This window comes from Bactrocera oleae, chromosome 2, assembly GCF_042242935.1.
Source record: "Bactrocera oleae isolate idBacOlea1 chromosome 2, idBacOlea1, whole genome shotgun sequence".
NCBI classification, from domain to species: domain Eukaryota; kingdom Metazoa; phylum Arthropoda; class Insecta; order Diptera; family Tephritidae; genus Bactrocera; species Bactrocera oleae.
In genome coordinates this window covers 86,951,971-86,973,673 of record NC_091536.1, presented here as the reverse complement: position 1 = coordinate 86,973,673, position 21,703 = coordinate 86,951,971, and the positions used below count along the sequence as shown (strand labels likewise).

At 33.7% G+C, this 21,703-nt stretch overlaps 2 protein-coding genes across 2 annotated transcripts; one reads left to right on the top strand and one right to left on the bottom strand.

The window, feature by feature from the left end:
- The first annotated feature begins 171 nt into the window (after positions 1 to 171).
- Positions 172 to 3,507, top strand: pins (G-protein-signaling modulator pins). The gene is made up of 3 exons (XM_014237740.3): positions 172 to 1,095; positions 1,171 to 1,757; positions 1,824 to 3,507. Exons 1-3 carry the CDS (start codon positions 429 to 431, stop codon positions 2,628 to 2,630), a joined length of 2,061 nt encoding a protein of 686 aa, XP_014093215.3. The 5' UTR covers positions 172 to 428; the 3' UTR covers positions 2,631 to 3,507.
- A 2,598-nt stretch (positions 3,508 to 6,105) lies between these two features.
- On the bottom strand, positions 6,106 to 21,203 carry LOC106619608 (balbiani ring protein 3). The gene is made up of 8 exons (XM_014237785.3): positions 20,897 to 21,203; positions 12,912 to 13,156; positions 10,291 to 11,366; positions 9,828 to 10,056; positions 9,554 to 9,754; positions 8,034 to 9,491; positions 7,753 to 7,941; positions 6,106 to 7,669 (listed from the first exon to the last, which is right to left on the bottom strand). Exons 2-8 carry the CDS (start codon positions 13,012 to 13,014, stop codon positions 6,249 to 6,251), a joined length of 4,677 nt encoding a protein of 1,558 aa, XP_014093260.3. The 5' UTR covers positions 13,015 to 13,156; positions 20,897 to 21,203; the 3' UTR covers positions 6,106 to 6,248.
- Positions 21,204 to 21,703: the final 500 nt, after the last annotated feature.

Sequence of the window (21,703 nt, the reverse complement as noted above, 5' to 3'; positions counted from 1 at the left end):
GACAGTTGTCCAATATTTTGCTTAGCTTCGTGCCGATTACTTTTTATATGAACGTATTTATACAAAGACGTACATCGAACTTGCCTGTCAAAACATATGTCTGAAACGAAGCGAAGCAAAGTTCTATGGGAATTGGCCAAAAAAGTTTTGAAACTTTAAATACAACCCTGAAAGTTCACCACAAATCCTTAGCTTTATACACCATAAGCCATGAATAATTTCTTTGTAAATTTTCAATTGTAGTGATATAAAAAGCAAAGGCAAAAAACTAATTACATATATTCCACAAAATTAAATACTGTCCGATTGAATTGTTGTGATCTACATAAAATAATGATAAGAACAAACTTCTTAGAATAGATTTTATTAAAGAATACTTTAGCTGTGCAAACTAAATCCCAAGGTGAAGAAAGCTGCAACGACGGGTCATGTCCTCTTTATCGGCCTCTGCAGAAAATGTATCTAGCGCCGGAGCAGGCGGAGGTATGGACCAAGGTGCAGGTGCATCAGACGGAAGCTCCAGTATGTGTCTGGAGTTAGCACTAGAGGGTGAACGGCTGTGCAAATCTGGAGACTGCCGTTCAGGTGTGGCATTCTTTCAAGCAGCTATTCAAGCTGGCACAAATGATTTGCGCACTTTGTCCGCGATTTATTCTCAATTGGGAAACGCGTACTTTTATTTGGGAGACTATACCAAAGCCATGCAATATCATAAACTTGATCTCACATTGGCTCGGACCATGAATGATAAGTTGGGCGAGGCTAAGTCGTCGGGAAATTTAGGAAACACTTTAAAAGTTATGGGACGATTTAATGAAGCAGCTATTTGTTGCGATCGTCATCTGACCTTAGCGCGACAACTTGGGGACAAACTATCGGAAGGTCGTGCTCTTTATAATTTGGGAAACGTGTATCATGCAAAAGGAAAACATATGGGACAAGGTAATCCTGGCGACTACGGAGAAGATGTTCGCGAGGCGTTGAGTAAAGCGGTTGAGTTTTATCAAGAAAATTTAAAATTGATGAGAGAATTGGGCGATCGTAGTGCACAAGGTCGAGCTTGTGGAAACTTGGGCAATACATATTACCTGCTTGGTAAGTTTACTTATAAATAGGTATTAAATTTTATTTTATCCACACATTTTTTTTTAAATATTTTATTGCTTGCAGGTAATTTTCAAGCTGCTATCGAACACCATCAAGAAAGACTTTGCATTGCACGAGAATTTGGCGATCGTTCTGCTGAACGTCGTGCTAATAGTAATTTGGGAAATTCACATATTTTCCTGGGACAATTTGAAGAAGCAGCGGGTCATTATAAAAGAACATTAGCATTGGCCATCGAACTTGGAGAGCGCGAAGTTGAGGCACAAGCATGCTATAGTCTTGGAAATACATATACTCTTTTACGGGAATTCTCAACGGCCATTGATTACCATCATCGTCATCTATCCATAGCACAAGAGCTGGGAGATCGTGTTGGAGAAGCCCGTGCTTGTTGGTCTCTTGGTAATGCACATTCTGCTATCGGAAACCATGAAAAGGCTCTACTGTATGCAGAAGCTCATCTTATACTAGCCGTTGAATTACAAGATCCTATTGGAGAAAGTACAGCCAGAGTTAACATATCTGACTTGCGAAAATTGCTTGGATTACCTGATTCACCAATTGACTATGAAGAACGTTCAATTGCATCAGATGTTTCAGCCATTATTGATCAACGTTCCGACAGTTCAGGCAGTACACAAAGTCGTATGGTATGTTGTTTATTGATATGCTACCATAAAAATAATTCTTATATATGCTATATATTACTGTTTCAGGTTCGTGTAAGGCGTCAAAGTATGGAGCAATTAGATTTAATTAAAATTACTCCAGATGGAAAACATGCGAGTCAAAGTAATATATTAGATGAAAAACGCGTTCCAAAAGGAATTGGCACAAAAAACAAGGCACAGGATGAAGACTTTTTCGATCTTTTATCACGCTCGCAATCAAAACGAATGGATGATCAGCGTTGTTCAATTAAAATTGCTAGAAATACCCCAAATACATCAACACTTTTGTCAGGTGGAGCATCTTCGCTCACATCTAGTTCAGGTGCCACGCGTAAGCCGTTAGCACAGCAAAACTCCATATCCAGCGGTAACGGTGGGGATGGCAGTGTTGCAATTAGTGTAAAGCCGTTTCACAATGCGAATGCCGCTTCTGGCACCAATTCGGGACACAACCATGGGCATGGACAGCTAGCACGTAGTGCTACAACTACTCAACAACCTGATGATGACTTTTTGGAAATGTTGGTACGTTGTCAAGGCTCGCGATTAGAAGAACAACGTTCTGAATTACCACGATCGAATGTCACCATGGACGTTGAGGCACCGACGCGTGCTAATGCCGTAGCAGGTAGTCGCTCTGCAGGAGGAAGTAGTAGCGCTGGAGGCACTACCGTGCCTGATGAGGACTTCTTCTCGTTGATAATGAAGGTACAGAGTGGCAGAATGGAGGATCAAAGGGCGGCAATACCTGGGTTTGGTGGTTTTCCTCAACGTAATGCAGGTAATGGTGCGGCGGCAAGTGGTACCGTCGAGAAGATTAATAATAACACTAATAATCAGAGCAAAAAGTAAATGCTGTTATACATACATATGTATGCAACATGGTGGAAGTTATACGTAAAGCATAATATCATCTGGATTTTTTATGCGTTAATTTCTTACATTTCTCTGTTTTTATTATATAACATAACACGATATTTTATAAAAGTTTAGTACCGGTATCTCTTGAAGTAAGTTTTCATGTTCAAGCCGTTAAAGCATTTAAGGAGAAATCACTTGCAAGCAGTCGATACAAAGATTGATATCTTTCAAGTATTTTCAAGTATGTTTGCGAGAACATACATTTATACACGCAAAATAGTTTGTAATTTTTGTTAGAATGTTTGCGTATCGAAAATTTACTCTTCATTTAACTTTTAACTCACAAAATAACCACACTCAAAATAATTTAGTTTTCCACAAATTATTTTGCATTTCAAAAGAGACCCGATTACAGCCACTAATAGCATTTACTCATTCAAATCATACAAACATAAAATATTGCGCAAGATTTTTGACCATTTATAGTTACATCCATTCATACCTCTAAACGTATCCAAAAAAGTTCGTTTTCAGTCCAACCGAATTAAGTATTATGGAATAAGAATGAATCATACTTTTTAAATGAAATTCTGAAGCAGTATAAATATAATAATATTATTGCATCAAATATAATACAACATTTTTACAAAGCTGTATTGCAAGTTCACAATTTGACTACCATTTTATGAAGTATTTTAAATGAAATGTCAATACTATTAAGAATTTTTACAAACAAAAAAAAAACAACATAACATACTTATGTGTTTAGCAAATGCTCACGAAAGTTTACGAGTTTTGCATACTTAAAAGCCAAATTATTGTAATATAAATTTACTAAATCTAAATAAATATTATTTTATCTAATAAATATTGTTTATATTTACAAATTTTAAAACCGGAAATGCGAGACGCAAAGAATCTGTTTGCTTGATTAAAAGCAAACGCTTAAACGCTCGTAAATATTAAGGTAAACTTGCTAATGTTGTTAGTTCACCAGACAATTTTGGTCCAAGAAACTAATATATTCTTTGCTAAGTTTAATACATTACACAATTGTCGTTTACAGTCGTTGTTTACTATTAAAATAGTTTTTTTTTTTTTTTGTTTGCTTTTTTTAAATAACAGCCCCTTGGCCGGATAAAATCCGGGTCAATTCGGTACCGCAGAACCGGCTGTTGTGGGAATTGATTAAAATAGTCCTTCTTCACTGCTTCAGTATTTATCGTAATTAGAGTATGCGAAGTTAAATAAAGGAAATCAAAAAATTTTTTTTTGGGCATGGGTTTTACTTAATATATTATGGTTATATAAGCAAATGTGTATAGAAAAGGACAATTACAAATCGAAAATATTTGCTCTGTAAGCAATTAGAGCTATTTTAACATTTTTGATTTTCTCGCCCATTTAATGTCGGTCTTCGCATACATTTCGAAAGCGTTCTAAAACCTAAACCAAAATTATCCGTTCATCAAAGAAAACGGCATGAAATTTTTTCTTGTTTTTTCAGTAAGGAAAATGGACACTGTTTTAGTCATTCAACTGATGATCGCCTTTTTATTGATAACTCAACAAAAAGTCTAAAAGCTGTGTTACAACACAATGAAAACTAATTCCATCTACTCCATTGGCACATTCCATAAGTCCGATGCTTTCAGAGACTGGAATATTTGTAGAAATTTCTCAAAGTTACTTAGCAATGTGGAGAAAAAAGCCAGGAACAGTTTTAAGGAATATAATGCATAGTTTCTTTGGAAACTATAGGGCTGACAATTATGACGAGCTAATCACTGACATGATTACGAATCTCCCCATCATTAAATGTAGAATAACTCTATAGATGCACATGTTCCGTTTTCATTTAGATAAATTTAAAGATAATATGTGAGCTTATTCGGTAAACCGCTTCCATCAAGAAAAAATGAAATTTAAGAGACGTTACCAAGGCCGGTGTACTGAATGGCGGACTATATTTGGGAACATGACAGGAAAAGTAAAATTGTTCATATTTAAATCTATTTTAAAATGTATATTGTAAAAAGAATCCTGAATCAATGCGTATATTTTAATAAATTATTTATGTGTAAAATTTGTGTGAGTTGAATTTTCCCATTTTTTATCCCTAAAAGCAAATTAAAAAATGTATTTTATTCTTATTCTTATAAAAGCAACAAAAATAAGTTATGTATAACCCGTGAGGAAAAATGCTGTAGACCGGTGCAATCAGGGTGCAATCAATTCAAAAGTTTTGGAATATAAATTAGATTTTAAATATTTAATTCCATTTTTGAGATTAAAATTAAAATTTTCTATTTAAAAAATAAAAATTTGCTATAAAAATTGAATTTTTAATTAAAAATTTTTTTATTGAAAATTTAATTTTTATAAATTGAATTGACATTTGAAATTTAAATTTGTAATCCAATATGTTTGTGATTAAAAATTGAAATTTTAATTTTAAATTAAAATTATTTTTTAAATTAAAAGCTGAAATGAAAAAGGATAAAAATGAAAGACTTACATATTTTAAACTGAAACGTAACGTTAATTAAACGTAAAGTGCAAACAGCGCAAAGAGTTCTAAGCTATATTGATCTTTTTTTTTAACAATATTCTTTCGTTTTCAAAATGGTAGAACACGTTGGTAGAAGAAAATTTCAAAACAGTTTGTTTTTAAAATTTTTAATTATAAACTTTGGACTAATGTTTTATCTTATTTTTCAATTCGAAATTTTTGGAAATATAATATAAAATATTTTTTTCATTAAAAATTTAAAAAAAAATCGGAATTGGAATTAGAAATTTTAAAATTATTGTTAACTAAGATTTTAAAAACTTATTACAAAAAAAAAATTATTGCAAATGTTCATTTAATTTTTTGTAATGCATTATTTACAACACACTATAATCAGGTGTTAGTAAAATTAAAACTGTTAAAACATTCAATTTACGATAAAAAGATGTCTTATAAAGAAACTCATATTATATAGACTGAAACAAGACATTTATGCATTTATATGATAATGATCAAAACCTTCCTTTTCGTATCAGTTAAAAATTAAAAAAACTTTCTTGCAATATTTTTTACGTTTTATTAAAAAAATCTTACAAAATCTAATCAAATTAAATTAAACTTTATAAATATTTAGAAATAAATACAGTTACAATCAATAAAATAACAAATATATACAATACATACATATATGATATCGTGAAATGCAGTAAATAATGTATACGTGAATATATTTACAACATCTTTAGAAAATACTTATTTTCGTACCAACTAGTCGCCAATACATATGCACAGTTATAACAGTATTGAACATCGTTGAAAATAATTAAATTATCCATGATGTTTATCAACTCTTTCACATCGAGACCCCTCTATACTGTCAAGATGTAGCAGAGTTACTACATGTCAGATTTATAAAAAAAAGTTTGAAAAATCCTTATTATCTATATACAAGTATTTACTCATAGAAATTAATTTTTATTAATAAAAAAGCAATGATTATCTACTTTATATAAAGCGCTCGTATGGGGGCTCTAAGCTGAACCACAAATACTCGAAAACTAAATAACAAAATATTTTCTTTAATAATTATGTGCCTTCTATTTTGACGCGTTGATTGAGTCATGTTCGTGCGAACTCAGTACAAAGATCGGTGCCGTGTAATCCAATGCCTTATCTCCACCGCCAATGCTTTTGGTAGCACTTTCCTCGGAATAAACTGGGTAGCCATAATGATCGGTTAGAACCTTGGTGCGCTTCCCTCGTTTTAGCATTACATAGACGACAAAGATACTGACTAGAAACGCCGAACTAGTTGCCATAATGAATAAAACCAGCTGTATTGTACTCTCATGTGAAACCGCAGTTGCAACAGGCGGATTCACGCTGCGGTGTATGAAGTGTGAGCGCGAAATATCCGGTGTGAAATGGCCACCTACCAAATTGAAGTGATTCGCATTTATAGCCGATTCAATAGCGAAGGCATAGTCGATTTTCGCTTCATTATGCAATTCGAAGCGTACGATTACCGATCCATCGAAATTCTCTTGTACGCGTAAGTTCTCTAAGGCGTCGCCAAGTAATTGATACAGCTCTCTGCGGATGGTGTCATAAGCGTTGCGTATGTTTCTATTTGTGCGATTGACCATGTGCAGTTCAATTGCCACCGAGGCTATTGGTGTCTCCGGGCAGTTGTGTGTGCCTTGTCGGAACATATTGGATGTATCCAATTGATTTCCGGCCGCATCAACACACCAACATGTTTTACTGTTACACTGCGTCGGAAAGAATGCACCGTGTTCATCGCAAGCTACAGGAAAGTGCGCAGTTTCAGCCAGAGCTCGGCAGCGTGTCGTTTTAATTGGCATGGGTTTTAACGCTTCGATACTAAGCTGAGAGTCCAACAGAGAGTTGGCTAATGCAAGTATATGCTCAGTAACGTAGGCTTCAGCGGCAGTGTTAGGCACTGCAGAAACTTTTGATCTCACACCAACCGGTGTTTCATAATATTCACTTTCGACCGCCATATTGTCATCCAAACTCCGCCCAACACCATTTCTATTATTATACATCTGCGGACCGACACTAACATCTTGAGTATTTTTCTGCAACTCGTATTCTTCTATATCGACTATTGTTGTCATTTGTCTGATCACTTCTTCCATCAGTTGATCGTCAACATTAAATGATTTACTCTGACGACCTTGTCGACTATTGCAAATGGGCTCAGTGTCACGCGTCAAAGTACCTTTGAGCGGCGCTCCTTTCTTGTCAGCACACCAACACACACCATTAGTTGAAGAAAACGCTTTTCTGGGAGGTTGTTGCTTGGTTGCACGGCCGAGGTCATTCGCTAGCGTGGTTGCCTCTTTCTGGAGCGACGGCTGTGCACCTAAGCATTGGACTGGACTCCAATGGCCGGTGATGGGGTCACAGCGTGGCTGAAACCAGACAGATGTGTAGCCCGTATGCTGCGCAGCCAAGCTGTTCTTTAACTTGAGACGTTCACATGAGGTTAGGACTAAAAGTAGAAGATAGAAAACGATTTAGAAGCCTATAATACTTAAAATATAGTATTAATAGATGAATAAATTAAAATCCTACCTGGACATACTGAATTGCAGGCTAGTTCGTTGTGAAAAAGATTCTTGGTTTGACAATTGCTCGCGTCTAGATCGATAGTGACGGTTAAACATTTATTTGACTTCGGACTGAATCGGTAGCGCGTTATATTTCGTACAGATTGAATAGTTGCCAAACAAGTATTGTCCATAGATTCAAAGCACACGTCTCCTGCGCAAAATTTGAAGTTTATTTAGAAATTAGCCAATATTTTTAGCACAGCGTCAAGTTGCTAACGATGTCTAAAATTACTACATACATACTTGTTTTCGAACAGCAAACGCCACGATGTGTCACCGGGTTCAACTGGCACGTGTGTGTGGTGGGGCATGCTTCGTTGTCATTGTGCGGCCCGCAACTAACCTCAAGATCGCCTTGCTTCAGTGGATTGCCTTCGGGACAAACAGATATCCTCCGCGGTACACATATCGGCATTTTTGGACACGGTATATCAATGCACTCGACGTTGATCAGTTGACACTCCTCACTACTGCCGCAACTAATCTGATCGCAAAAATCTCTACACTCACATGTTGGACAACCGTTTTCATCGATTTTATAGCCCGCCTCACACTTCTTATCGCACTGTGTTTCTGCGCACGCAAACGTTGAGTTCCTCCTACAAATTGGCGTTGATCCTTTGACTCGTGTACCAGCCAACACCCAACCATTGTCGTCAACGCACCAACAGTATCCATCGGGAGAACATTGCTTTTCGTTCCATTTGCCGGTACGTGGGTCACACTGTGCAATATGCATTTTCATTGCCGGAATACCTAGCTCGGAGGCTTGGTGCATCTGTATTGTATTCAAGTGTTGGCAGGCGGTTTTCATTTGCGGAAGTACGCATTGCGTACCACAGCCATTCGAGCAACAACGTTTATGACCCTCACAATGGGAGTCGGTACGACATTCATAAGCACAAGTATTGGCGTCCAGATTGTCGGGACCTGGTGGAACGAGGAATGGGCATTGGCCAGGTTTACGTGGTAAGCAAGCGGGCACTGGTGGACAGTACTCTTCGTCACAAGACACATCGACAATGCGACACTCTTTTCCATCTCCACAAACAACACCGTCGCAAGGATCACGACATTGACATGCTGGGCATCGTGTGTTGATATCCAGTGTAAAACCATACTCACATCCCATACGGCAAGTCAGATCTAAACAGTCAATGGATTCGCGTACTCTTCCACATTCGGTGTCGGTTAAATTATAGCCTCGGGTATTTGGTATTTCAGTGCCAAAACTATCGACACACCAACATTCCTCTACTTCGATGTCCACCAATTCATTGTCCGATAACGACTGTTTCGGTGCTGGCATAACTTTTTTGAACTCCACCTCAAAGAGTTGACCCAAACTTTGTGCGCGATCCGCACCAACATCAATCACTTTGGCATTACGACTCTGTATCGGCGCGGCGATGTGTACTTTAAGTGCGTGATCGTTAACGCGGTACAATTTTAAGCGCTCCACTTGTCGTTTCTCACGAATTTGCCTTTCATTCGCGCTTTTCAGTAGCATCCGCATTCGTCTTATTGTATTCTCCTCCAGAATCTGGCGTTGCTCAGCGCGTGTAACTCGAATTGTCTTCATCGTACACTGACGCTCCAAATAGTTGCCATCGTCCGTACAGCGCGGTGCTGGTATAGCCAATTGCATACCTTCTTCGGTACCTTCCATACGCTCGGAAAAGTCTCTTAAATATTCACACACTAAGAATTTTATAAATCAAACAAGTTTTCAAATGAATTACGAATGAAGCAGGTATACTTACTGGTTTGCTGGTGCGTCGTCTGCTCATCCTTGTTGACAATCTCCTCGGGGATTGGACAGCAAACACTTTCTGTGTCGCGTGGTAATTTAAAACATTTATAGTTATTCGGACACGTAATGCGATTTGTCATTGAACGTGACTGCTTTATTTCTGGTCCCTGTTCGAAGAACGCTGTTGGTTGAAATGCTCGAGATTGACGCTCTATATTTACAAAATTAAAATTTTTATATTTTGTGAATTTAAATTCTGTATAATTAAGTATTCAAGTAAATACCTTCAAAACAATACATAACCTCGCCGGTTATATTGTCTGCTAATGGAGCACCCACGTCACAAGGATTAGAATACACCAAATCTGGCTTACAAACAGGCCAAGAGGCACACAAAGCTGAACCAGACTGACATAATGGATCCGTGGCGACTTCACAATGCGAACCGATTGCACATTTGAAGCTTTCACAAGGTTCAGAGCACTCACATGATGGACAGCCATTGTGATCGTTCTTAAAAGTAATAAGAAAATATGGTAGAAAAATCGCAACTACTATTGTATCGTCCTATGGGCTTAATGTTTATGCCATACTTTATTATGTATGTTTTCTGAAGAGTTTTAAGAGTTTGTGTTTTTCACTATGAAAGCAAATATTATATTAAGTGACTAGGCGAGCTAATGCTAGATAAAAAAGCCACGATCACGTTGAAAAAATTCAATAAAGAACAAAAGCATCGTTACCTACCTTAAAACCATATTCACAAACGGCAGCACAAATATTCGTATCACATTTTTCCATATTGAAACTTCTAGCCAGTGAATGACTTATCATATTCTCCCAACCATCGCAATTGATTTCGGTCGCAGGACCCATTGTTCCTTGAATTTTATGGCCAGTACGTGGATCAACACACCAACACACTAAACCGTTTCGGGAGCATTGACGAGGTGAGAATAAGCCTCCGGGACCGTTGCAATCTGGTTGAAAACCGCGACCCTCACGTTCGTTAATCGCTATTATATCAGAGAGTGCGCGAGCCTGATGACATGTGGTCACATTAAATGGCTGTTGACAATTGAATTGACAACCTTTCGTGAAACAGCATTTCTCCATATTACCACATTCAAGATCGCTATTGCACGGGGATCCGCACATATAACCAGTACGTTCGCTGTAATCAACTTTATCTTGCGCCGGACAAATGCCCGGTTTTGAGAATTTCACCGTGCTGGGACAACAAACGCCATATTCATTACCAGTTTCCACCATACACTGATAAGGCGGTGGACATTGCGGCTTTCCCAGATCATTGCCACAGAGGAACGGACGTATGCTCCCCTCAATGGCAAGTGGCATGCCAGCGGGACAATATGTGGACATAGATCGCGATTTCTTGCATGTCGGCACTGGTGGACACGGTTCTACTTTACATTTCACCTCTTGTGGTTGGCACGATTGGCCATTGGGACAAACCACATTTTCGCATGGATCACGGCAACGACAGACACTACATCCAGTGTCGGCATCACGTGCGAAACCGGCTGGACAGAACATACGACAGGCAGAAGTTGGACAATGAGACGGTTCTGCACAACGCACACCTGATTTTGACTCGTTACGAGTGCCGGGTATTTCCACGCCATACTCATCAATACACCAACAATCTAGACCAGCTCTTTCATTCCGGCATTGAATCTGTTCAAAATCTCCATTTTTGTTACAGCGCGGTATACGAATGGCAATGGCCTTTTCATTGGGAAATAAAGCTTTGGCACGCCTGGTCTCAACACGACGTAGATGCTGGCAAGCTGTAAGGTTTGCTGAAACGTAAACATAGATACAGTTATTTATTTTTATATATTTTAAAGAAGGTCTACTCTATAACCGATCATATTATAGTCTCGCATTTTGCAAGAATCAAAGCCGCGGAAATAATTTCAGATGATGGTTAAGATATGTATATTACATATTGATCGACCCGAGCCATATATGTACCGAATATACATATGCATATGGGGGGCTCCGGGAAGTATTGAACCGATTTTATCTATTTTTGGCGCAAAAGCATATCGGAAAAATATTCTCTCTGAATTTCAGATAAAAGGTCAGTCATAGGCACCGAGATGCACTCCCCGGAAATTGAGTCACAGCTTCTGAAAGACTGTGTACATTATAGGCATACTCGTTATCAATTTAAGCAAAGCATTAGGCGCATAATTCACAGAGCAATAAGTTTTCGTATATGCATAGTGTGTATACCTTTGTGAGTATCTTCAGAAAGGTTTATTGACCAAGGAAATACCTACATATGTATATAAGCATGCAAAACTAATCACGTATTGCTTACTACATAAATATTCTATATATACATATATACATATGTATAAATGTACATCATAGCCAACATAGCTTACCTGAAATGAAAGCGAAAATTGCTAGAATTGTTGTATGGGAAGTCAAGCGTATCGTTGCGACGTTGTTAACACGAACGACACCCGAAGTGTCTACCACTATGCCATGCTAGGTGATATTACTACTTTTGCCCATTGACCGACTGACACAGTGCTATCTCATTGTTTCTTTTTGCTAGCGTTCTTTCTTTGCTGGCTAGTGGGTATGCAAGTATGTATGTACATATGCAACATATACATATGTTTTCAGCCAAAATCTTAACAGTTTATTATAACGGAAATGGTTACAGATACATCCACATTTGGATGAGATGTTTTGCTTACAATCTTTGGTGCTCGCTTTTTCGCTTCGGTCCCAACATGTTCGTTCAACCAGCGGAAATCACAATCAAACACGTTTGAGAAAAGCAAAATCTACTTTGAATATGTGCCAATTATTGTGCACTCTACGGTTAATATGCTTGATGAAAAGTAAAGATGCTTTTATAATGGAAAATCATACATGTACCATACATAGGTATGAATGTATGTGAATGTAAAAGTAGCATTATCGAGACCTACAAGTACATAGGTACATATAGATCTCAGTGTATTTAATTGTTATGTCCGACTATTACGTTATTTTTCAAATGGTGTTTCAAAGCATTTAACATTATTTGTGAATTTGAAAAAAATTGCATATCTAAATTTAAAAAAAAAAAAAATGTTATATGGTTCTGTGCTGCTACACTCTATACGAGAACAAACTGTATGCTAATTTTGCTTAAATAACTACTCCTGACAGGTGTATTCTCCATTTAATTATAATTAGTCCTGTTCTCATCTACTACAACAACTAATTTAGGAACCTCAAATATTTTAAGTTTTCTTGCTCCTAAAGGCATGTATTTAGATATGAACATACTCGTAGTATATGGTTACAGGTATTTTAATGCACATGAATTTTGTACTCACCATTTAATCGTTTTGCCTCGGCTGCAGTAAATGCGCATGCGCAAATGCATGCAATGAGGAATACAAGTCGAAGCAGCAGCGTTCGTTCATTCACCTGCGCCATTTTCGTTAAACTCAAAATTTGGCAACAGCATGAAACCACAAAGGCAGACAAGTTTTTCGCTTTTGTGCACAGTTTTTATGTCGGCAGAGTGAATGAGAAACCACCAACTTTGCTCTAAAATCGCTCGTAGTTTAGTTTTGAGCTACAAATACAATAAGAAGAAATTAATTACCTGTAAATTTGGGAAATCAAAGATTCTAGTCATAAAAAATATTTTATTCTTAAATTATTTTTAATTAACGAGATCATAAAAATATTTTAAGAATTTTTGTTTATGAAAATTATACTTAAAAGGAGCATCTAAATAATACATTATATCAAAAAATTATTACTTTTAATAATAAACTATAAAAAAGTAATTTAATTTACTATTACACATAATACGATAATTGGAAACTACGAGAAATTTTTGTAATGCCGAACTGGCCAATGCAAAAACAATTTGGTTGCGCATGTGGTGTTTACTATTGCGGGCACCTTAATGGAAGCACATACATATATTTGTATATATATTATATATGTTTATATGTTTATAGTAAGTGTTATGCCAAGAAATAAAAATATGTTATATATATGTATATTATCCATACATGCGTCTTAGAGGTATGCAGGTGTAAGTTTGTGTCCATAAGTTGTTTGAGTGCTTCCAGCACTGCTTACATACTTACTTAAATACATATATTGCAAGCGATGATTAATCAGTGAGAGCACAGATCGCTTTCACTTTAACAGCGGAATTCAGTTGATTTGTCGCATACAATACACTGAGAAGAAGTTGTGAAAACAGTTTGCGATTTAAAATATTTTTGATTAAAACCAAATTGTAAAATGCAACTACCTCTTTTGCAGTAAGAAGTCGATTTATAGGATAGTTTGATATAGGGCCGAATTAAAGCCGCTCAATATGATTAAAAAATTTTGATTAATGGTTTAGTCGAACCTGTAAAAATTAATCTACTGGAAATGTCCTAACAAACCAATTTGCAAATATTTTTCTTGTAACAAAACATCGAGTTACGAGTATAATGTTAAAATACGGAAATCCTTTACGCAACTAACAAGAATTAGACATTTTAGTGAAGTAAAATATTTGTTAAGCCCACAGCAACATTTTTCGTAGCACTTGAAAATCCTTTGATGGTTTAAGGCACCTAGTGTGATCTTAAAAACATAAATCGATATTTTCTTATTTTAATAGGTTATACCTTTTTAAACTTTTTAATCGATATATCAAATTGTTTTTGAGTTAATGCCTTCTAAAGTTTACATTTTTTAAATTTGTTTGAGTGATTATTGAGACTCGAACTTTGGCAGCCCAAAAATTACCAACATTTTGGTAAAATTTAACTTTTTTTTAAATTTTGGATTTTTTCGAACGGTTAATATTTTCAAATGAGATTTTTTTTGGGTTTCATCCACAGAGGGGACGGAGTCAATACAACACTGGAACTTTTTTTCAGCTTCGTCAGAAATTGTGTGCAACACGAAAAATACTTCATTTTTCTATAAACATTTTACTATGTACTCTTCAAATATCTAGAAATATACTCTTAATATTTTAAAACCAATTTGTATTTCCAAAATCGTGTTTTCTACAACGTCAAATGTGTTTATGTGTGTGTTCCTTAAAAGTGCTTAACTCACCGAAATCATACATTTAAAATATCAACCGATATCACTTTAAAATTTTTTGTATAAAAGTTGGTGTTCGTAGTATTTCTTTATGCAAAAACATTCTTAATTTAAAATGTTTAAGTACTGAAACCAAATAGTGTTACGCTCCAGTTACAATAATGGTTTAATGTTTTACGTACTTTACACTTTATAGAATTCTTTGTTTTTATTGAAGTGTATGTGATACCTGGTGTACTAACTCCTATACTCGTACGCATGTATGAATGTACGCAATGGAATGAATTTGACTGTTGTCTTGACCTTTCATTAATCATATAACTTGACACTCCAATAACTTTGACACTTACGTATGCTTAAATGTGATGTACACAGCGCTTAATGCATTTTTTAAATAGTTTTAAATAAACTCATTTACCATACATTTACATTTTACTTATATATGCATGCATAAAATATATGCATTAATATAAATATTAGGGTGGCAGGTTTTTTGAATTCGAAATTTGTGGCAAAATTAAATTTCAGGAAAATTAAATGTATTTAAAATATACTATTTAAGGTAAAAACATTTATGTACCATTTTTTTTGTTTTTAAATTTTTATCAACTTATTTACTTGTTTTAAAACTAAAAACTTATAATTATAACAAAAAGATGCAAACATATTTTTTAGAATTCCAGCAAAGATAATACTTATGAAAAAAATGTTTTTAAAAGCGGAAAATGTGGAAATCATTACATATTTAAAGACAAACCTAGTAAGAAATTTTGAAACATTGTTTTTTAGTTTTTTGTATATTTTGCTAGTAGGTATACATTAATATATAACATACTAAAATTAATATATAAATATTTAAAATATTTTTTGTGTTACTTCCTTCAAAAGTGTACCCGCTCAATTTAAACAGCTTAACCCGTGTATATTTCTCAAAACTACATTTTTAAAATTGTCTGCAGTTGTAATTCGTACCATTCAATCGCCTAGATTTTTCTATACTTATTTTGTATATGTTTCTTTTTGCAATGACCCTCAAGTTTTCGATTATATGAAAAATGTAAATTTGGTGGATCAAAAAGCAACTTCCTTTTGTGAAAAAATCGATATATTTTTTTTTTAATTGAAATTTTTTTGGATCAAAATTTTTTTAACAATCTTAGGTCAATGTATAAGCAATACCTTATATATTAATATTATCATTTGCTTTTTTGCTTTCATTCACAGTGAAGGCCACAAATACTACATCAGTGGAGAACTTTTTTTACTAACTTGGGAAATAATTAATAACACGCTAAAAATATTTTATTTTTTATTTAAATTGTTACCCAACACTTGAAATTACCACCTTAATACTTGCATGTATGTGCGTAAATAGCTTTAAATTTAAGTGAATATGAGTTTATATCGCGCGTGGGTGGTTGTATCTCAACGTTACATAGATAATGTGTATATGTGTATGTACTTAGTGGTTCGTTAACAAAATCGGTAAAAATCATCAATGCCCGAAATGTCTGCGGTTAGTTGCCCCACATACGAAAGACACATCAAGCAACTCGATGCCAAATTACGGTGTTTTTGGCCACTAACCAACATTTACAAATGCACACACAAACATACTTGCAAGCAGTTTTCAGTCAAGTGTGAACAAAAAATAACATACTTAGTAAATTTTGTTTTTTGGTTTGTTTTTGCTATCATTATAAAATATTTGTTTTAGACATATGACTTAGTAAACCCACATGCACATTTACAATCTAAGAATATGACATGGATTTATTACTTTTATTGCCTACTTTAGTTTACAGGTTCAATTGTTCTCATTACTGTTAAAATAAAACTAACCAAAATAAACTTATATGTAGCAAGCGACAAGAATGTCATGTTATAAAAAAAAATCTATTGAAATCTTTTCCATGATTAAATATTGAAAAATAATGACGAACAAGCTTAGTTTACATTAACAAAACAATCAAGGTCAGGTATAATTTAGTCAAACTCATATAAATATAATTACATTAATTTGAATTGTCATAAAAAATATTCTATCTTGTTGCGAAACAAAAGATAGCATTTGTATTCATGGCGTCATAATGTTAGTTTAATTTCGTAAAAAATATGACATGCGATTATTATTCAAATAGCATGTTACTGAGATTCTATCATTTGCCGTTCTGCGCTTCATTTTTAAGCGAAACAAAAGAATACTTCCTCTTAAATTTTTTTGCATGTGTTTTATTATATGTACATATGTGTGCATTCGGTATTTTCGATAAACTGGTACTTTATTTATTTATATTTTGTATATAAATGCTAAAAATAGATTGAGATAAATACTATTATGGCACACTGAATATGCAAATTCTCATGTTTTCAACCGATTTCGGGTAGTTTTATCTGATACTTAGCTGCTGATTACGCAGTTACATTTGCAAAGCTTTACTTAATACCTTATTTACATGTTCAACGCCCAAAGTAACATCGACCACCTTTTTCCGACTGCGACCAACTTACATTCTTTCTTAAGGTATTTTGAATATACAATATGATTGACATATACATATGTATATGAATCTTCTTTTGTTGGTTAATATATGTGTAAACAGAGAAAATAAAGAAGACAAAGTCGAGATTTTATGATAAGTTGCAGTTTTTTAACAGATAATTCATAAACATTATGTTAACTCTTTCTATATTCCATATAACTTTTATTCGTTATTATATTAAGATTACTTTTTTATGCGAATGACAAAAGACCATACAAATCAAAAAACTTATAAAATGATTATTTTGGCTGAGATTGTCACACAATTTCCTATTATTTCAAATTTTCAATTTTTTTCGTCAATCACACTGAATTTGAAAGAAATTGCCAAGTTTTTTTTAAAATATTTTTTGTTATCGCCTGAATATACCTTATTTGCCACAAAGTTTTAAACACCCAGAAGCAAAAGTTCGATCCTTGGAAAAATGTACATAAATGATCAGTGTGATGAGCTGAGTCAATTTAGCTATACCCGTTTTATATTAACTAGTAATTATTTATTAATGATGGTTTTAGCCAAAAGTGAAGCAATGTAAAAAACCAGCAATCAATGGGTTTTCTAAGAAACGTAAATCAGCTTGGTTTTCAGGTCGTACTAAAATCAAAACTAAAAAATCAATTAAAAGAAGAAACAAACTTAATAAATAAATGCACACAACCGACTATTATTTCGCATTATTTTCGCCAACATCTACTGTCACTTGCCATTTGGCTATGAAAACGGTATACCAGCTGAGTGACCCCGATTTCGCCATGTCTCATGCAAAAGTGAAGTAAACAATAGCTTCATTTTGCAATTACAAACGAGGAAGTAAAATTGAGGAAATGTATAGTGAAAGAGATACAGACACGCGGAGAAAATATCGTCTTCAAGTGGTGTAGTTGACGGCATTAGATTTTACATACCATGCTTTGACAGCGTTCCGGTAGAGTCTGCGAAAAGCATTGAGAAATATTTAACTTACACATAGTTTCAAAAAACAAAAAAAAAACATAGAAGAGAAGACCAACACTAAAAGTAAATTTGTCTTGACGCGTATGTATGTAAGTACACCTATGTGTGTTTAAGTGTATATTTTTACACTCGCAGGTTTGCCTTAAATATGCGTATGCAGAAATACAAATATACATATGTGTGTAGGCATGTGTGGAAGTCCATGGTAGATGATGGTCATAGGATTTCCATTTAATTTCGTTACAACCACGCTGAGGTACACTTCGGTTATACATATGTATGTACATGTATACACATATGCGTAAATATGTGTAGTTTAAACTTTAAAGAGTTAGCGGTCTGGTGTAAAATAAAAATTTTGCAACTTTTAGTATTGAGCTTACAGGCGGCTTGCGTTTCAGAAAAAAGGCAAGCCGTTAATATTTTGACCAATGCCACCGACATAAAGAGACGAACAAATATGCACTTGACGGCGTGTGTTCATCGGTTTGTCTGTGTCATGTGAGTGGACCGTGTACTCTTGGTTTAGTAGCAGTTAGCCAAAGTACCGTTATGTTTTCGCTGGTAAGACAACTTTTATGAGGCAGAAAATAAATATTAATTTATATTTAGTGAAGAAAACAAGGTATATACAATACAATAGATATATTAGATATATATAATTTTATTGTATTATATATATATATATATATATATATATATTGTATATATTAGTATAAGTGATTAATTAAAAAATAATAAGAATTACTGAACATTTACTTCTTAAGCGTGTAGCAAAAAAAACATTAGCTATAAGAGCAAAATGCATGAAAACAAATACAAAAACTTGGATACTTTTATAGAGTTCTGCGAGGTTTGTTAATAAATAAGTGTCTTAAAATTTATAGTAGTGTATAAATATGTAAATCAAATTTTTCCAATTATCTTAGTTACAACATTTTTCAAAAAACTAACAACAAATAAAAATTTACAAATATTAGAGATTTGAGATGTTAGTGAAGTTTATGAATACTTTCAGCGAAGTTTTATTTCAGTTGAGCATTCTATTAACACTTGGTTTTATAAAGACCAATCTTATCCATATATTTATGCATTTATATATTTACTTACTTAATTGAAAGAAAGTTTCTTGCTGCGAAAAATTTGAAAATAATGCAATTCACGCTCTCATGCGTATAAGGATATCTCTCTTATAAATAAACATATAATTACGAAATTTGCAAATTTTTTGGTCCTTAAATTTGGACTAAGAAATAAAATTTAGACTAAAAATTAAAATTTTAATTTTGAATTCATCAAATTGGTTTGGGACAAAAAAAAATATATTTTTATTTACAAAATCGGAATTGAAAATTGAAAATTTAATTTTTAATCCCAAAATCACAATTAAAAATTGATAAAATATTTATCTTTTAAGTGCTTAAGTTTGCCTATCACTGCTCTAGAGTATTGAAGAATATGGCTCTGTACGAGCTGTAGTAAACTGTCAAAATGGTAAAACACGAAGTACGATTTTTTTTTATTTTGTAATTTTTAATAATAAACTTGAGAAAAATATTTTTTTATATTTTTCAATCCGGTATTGGGGACTCAAAATCATAAAAATTATAGTGTACATAGTAAAGAAAATAATTTTTAATTAAAATATTCGGAATTGAGTTTAAAAAATTGTATGTAAACGTAAATTCAATTTTAATGCATTATTTGCTATCATGTAAATAGCTTAACTCGATTTTCGTCAAATCATTTTTTATAACATAATTGTATATATATAAGGCATGTATTTTTAAATTTTTAATATAATAATATATCTGAATTTATAGCAACCTATTGAGCACATTTTAACCCAAACTTAACACATATGTCTTCTGCGGATTATAAAATATTTCAAATTGTTACGAATTATAAATAAATAACATTCCAGAATTTTACCAGATATCAAGATATATAAACCAGGTCATGTCGACTTAAGCTATTTTTATTTATTAACCAAAAACATGAAATTACTGGCAAATAAAGTTACATCATTTCGTTACCATTTATGTAAGTTCAAATTAATATTTTTAAATTATTTTTAATTTTTTTTTGTTATAAAGAAATATAAAAATAGTGCATATACACACATATCTCAGTTGTGAGACATCAGGCTGTATATGTCTATTATACATGAGCCTGAATACATTTACAATTGTAAAAACCACTTTCGCTAGAGCACACACAGGCATACACTCACACTTTAACACAAAGACATATACATATGTACATATTTTTATATACATAAAATATATTATATATATATTTAAAAAACACACGTTATTTCAAATATTTCTTTAACATTAAAGGTATCCGACGCTTTGACAAAGAAATTGATTTGCATTTTTTATCAAATTTATGCATACATAATCAAATGTGGATATACATTCATGCATATTTATAACTTTCACGCTTTGAGACATTCGTTTGCTGTTACAAAACTTTTACCATCTTCAATACTCTTTCTTATTAATGTTTAAAAATATACAATTCACTTTTATAATACAATATATAAAATATCTCTTGCGCACATCAACCTTTAAAGCTTATTTGCATTAATTTGCAATTTTTCAAATCAAATTTATAAAAAAAAGTAAATTCTTTCGCAAGCACGATTTTCACACATATTTATTTTTATTCTTTTTTTTCACTTAAATTTAAAATATATTTATAATAATGCCTTCAAATATCATTCGTTAATTTTGTATGAAAGCACCTACCCGCAACTCTGTTGGGAAATCAAAAGACTTAAGACACAAACTCTCACTTTAACGCGCAACTCACAAATGAATGCCTGACACACAGCGCTGTGAAACCGTTGGCCAATTTCGATGTGAGTAGAAAAAATTCGTAAATTTTTTGTCGGTTTGAGTTGTGAGTTCGTTTCAAACACTTGGCGCTTTTTCAGCTCTCCGAACTTCACTTTCCTTACACGATACTACAGTTTTCTTTCACCGCAGTTAATTTCCGTTTTTTTTTTTTGGATTTTGGTTTTGCATAAGTGCGCGTTGACAACCGCACCGTACGAAGTTTAAAAATGTACTGAAGCTGTGCAACAGTTGGTTTGATTTATTTCACAGAGTTATAATAGAAAATTTAAACGGTTTTGGTAGTGAGTTGTTGTTGTTCATAAATCTTTGATTGATGGCTCCTTTTATACATAGCTAGAGTGCACAGATTCGATTATTTTCGTTTAAATGAGTCACTTAAGAGTATATTGGTTAATCCAAGCGTAATACAATAACGTACTAACAACGATAATAATATTTCACATTGCACATTTCAAAAACATGATATGAGACCAACTATAACCTCGGTCCGAAGTTTGTAAGCATAATAAGCAGCAAATATGGTAACTACAGTGCATTCACACCGATAACTATCAGCTTTAGAAATATTTGGTGGAAATTTGGTATAAGCCAAGAGTTTGGACGACTAAAGCATAAAATTCCGTTCAGATATATTCATTTTTAGTATAACTCCTCAGCTAAGCAGCTTCGGTTATGAAAATTGATTAAACATTTAAT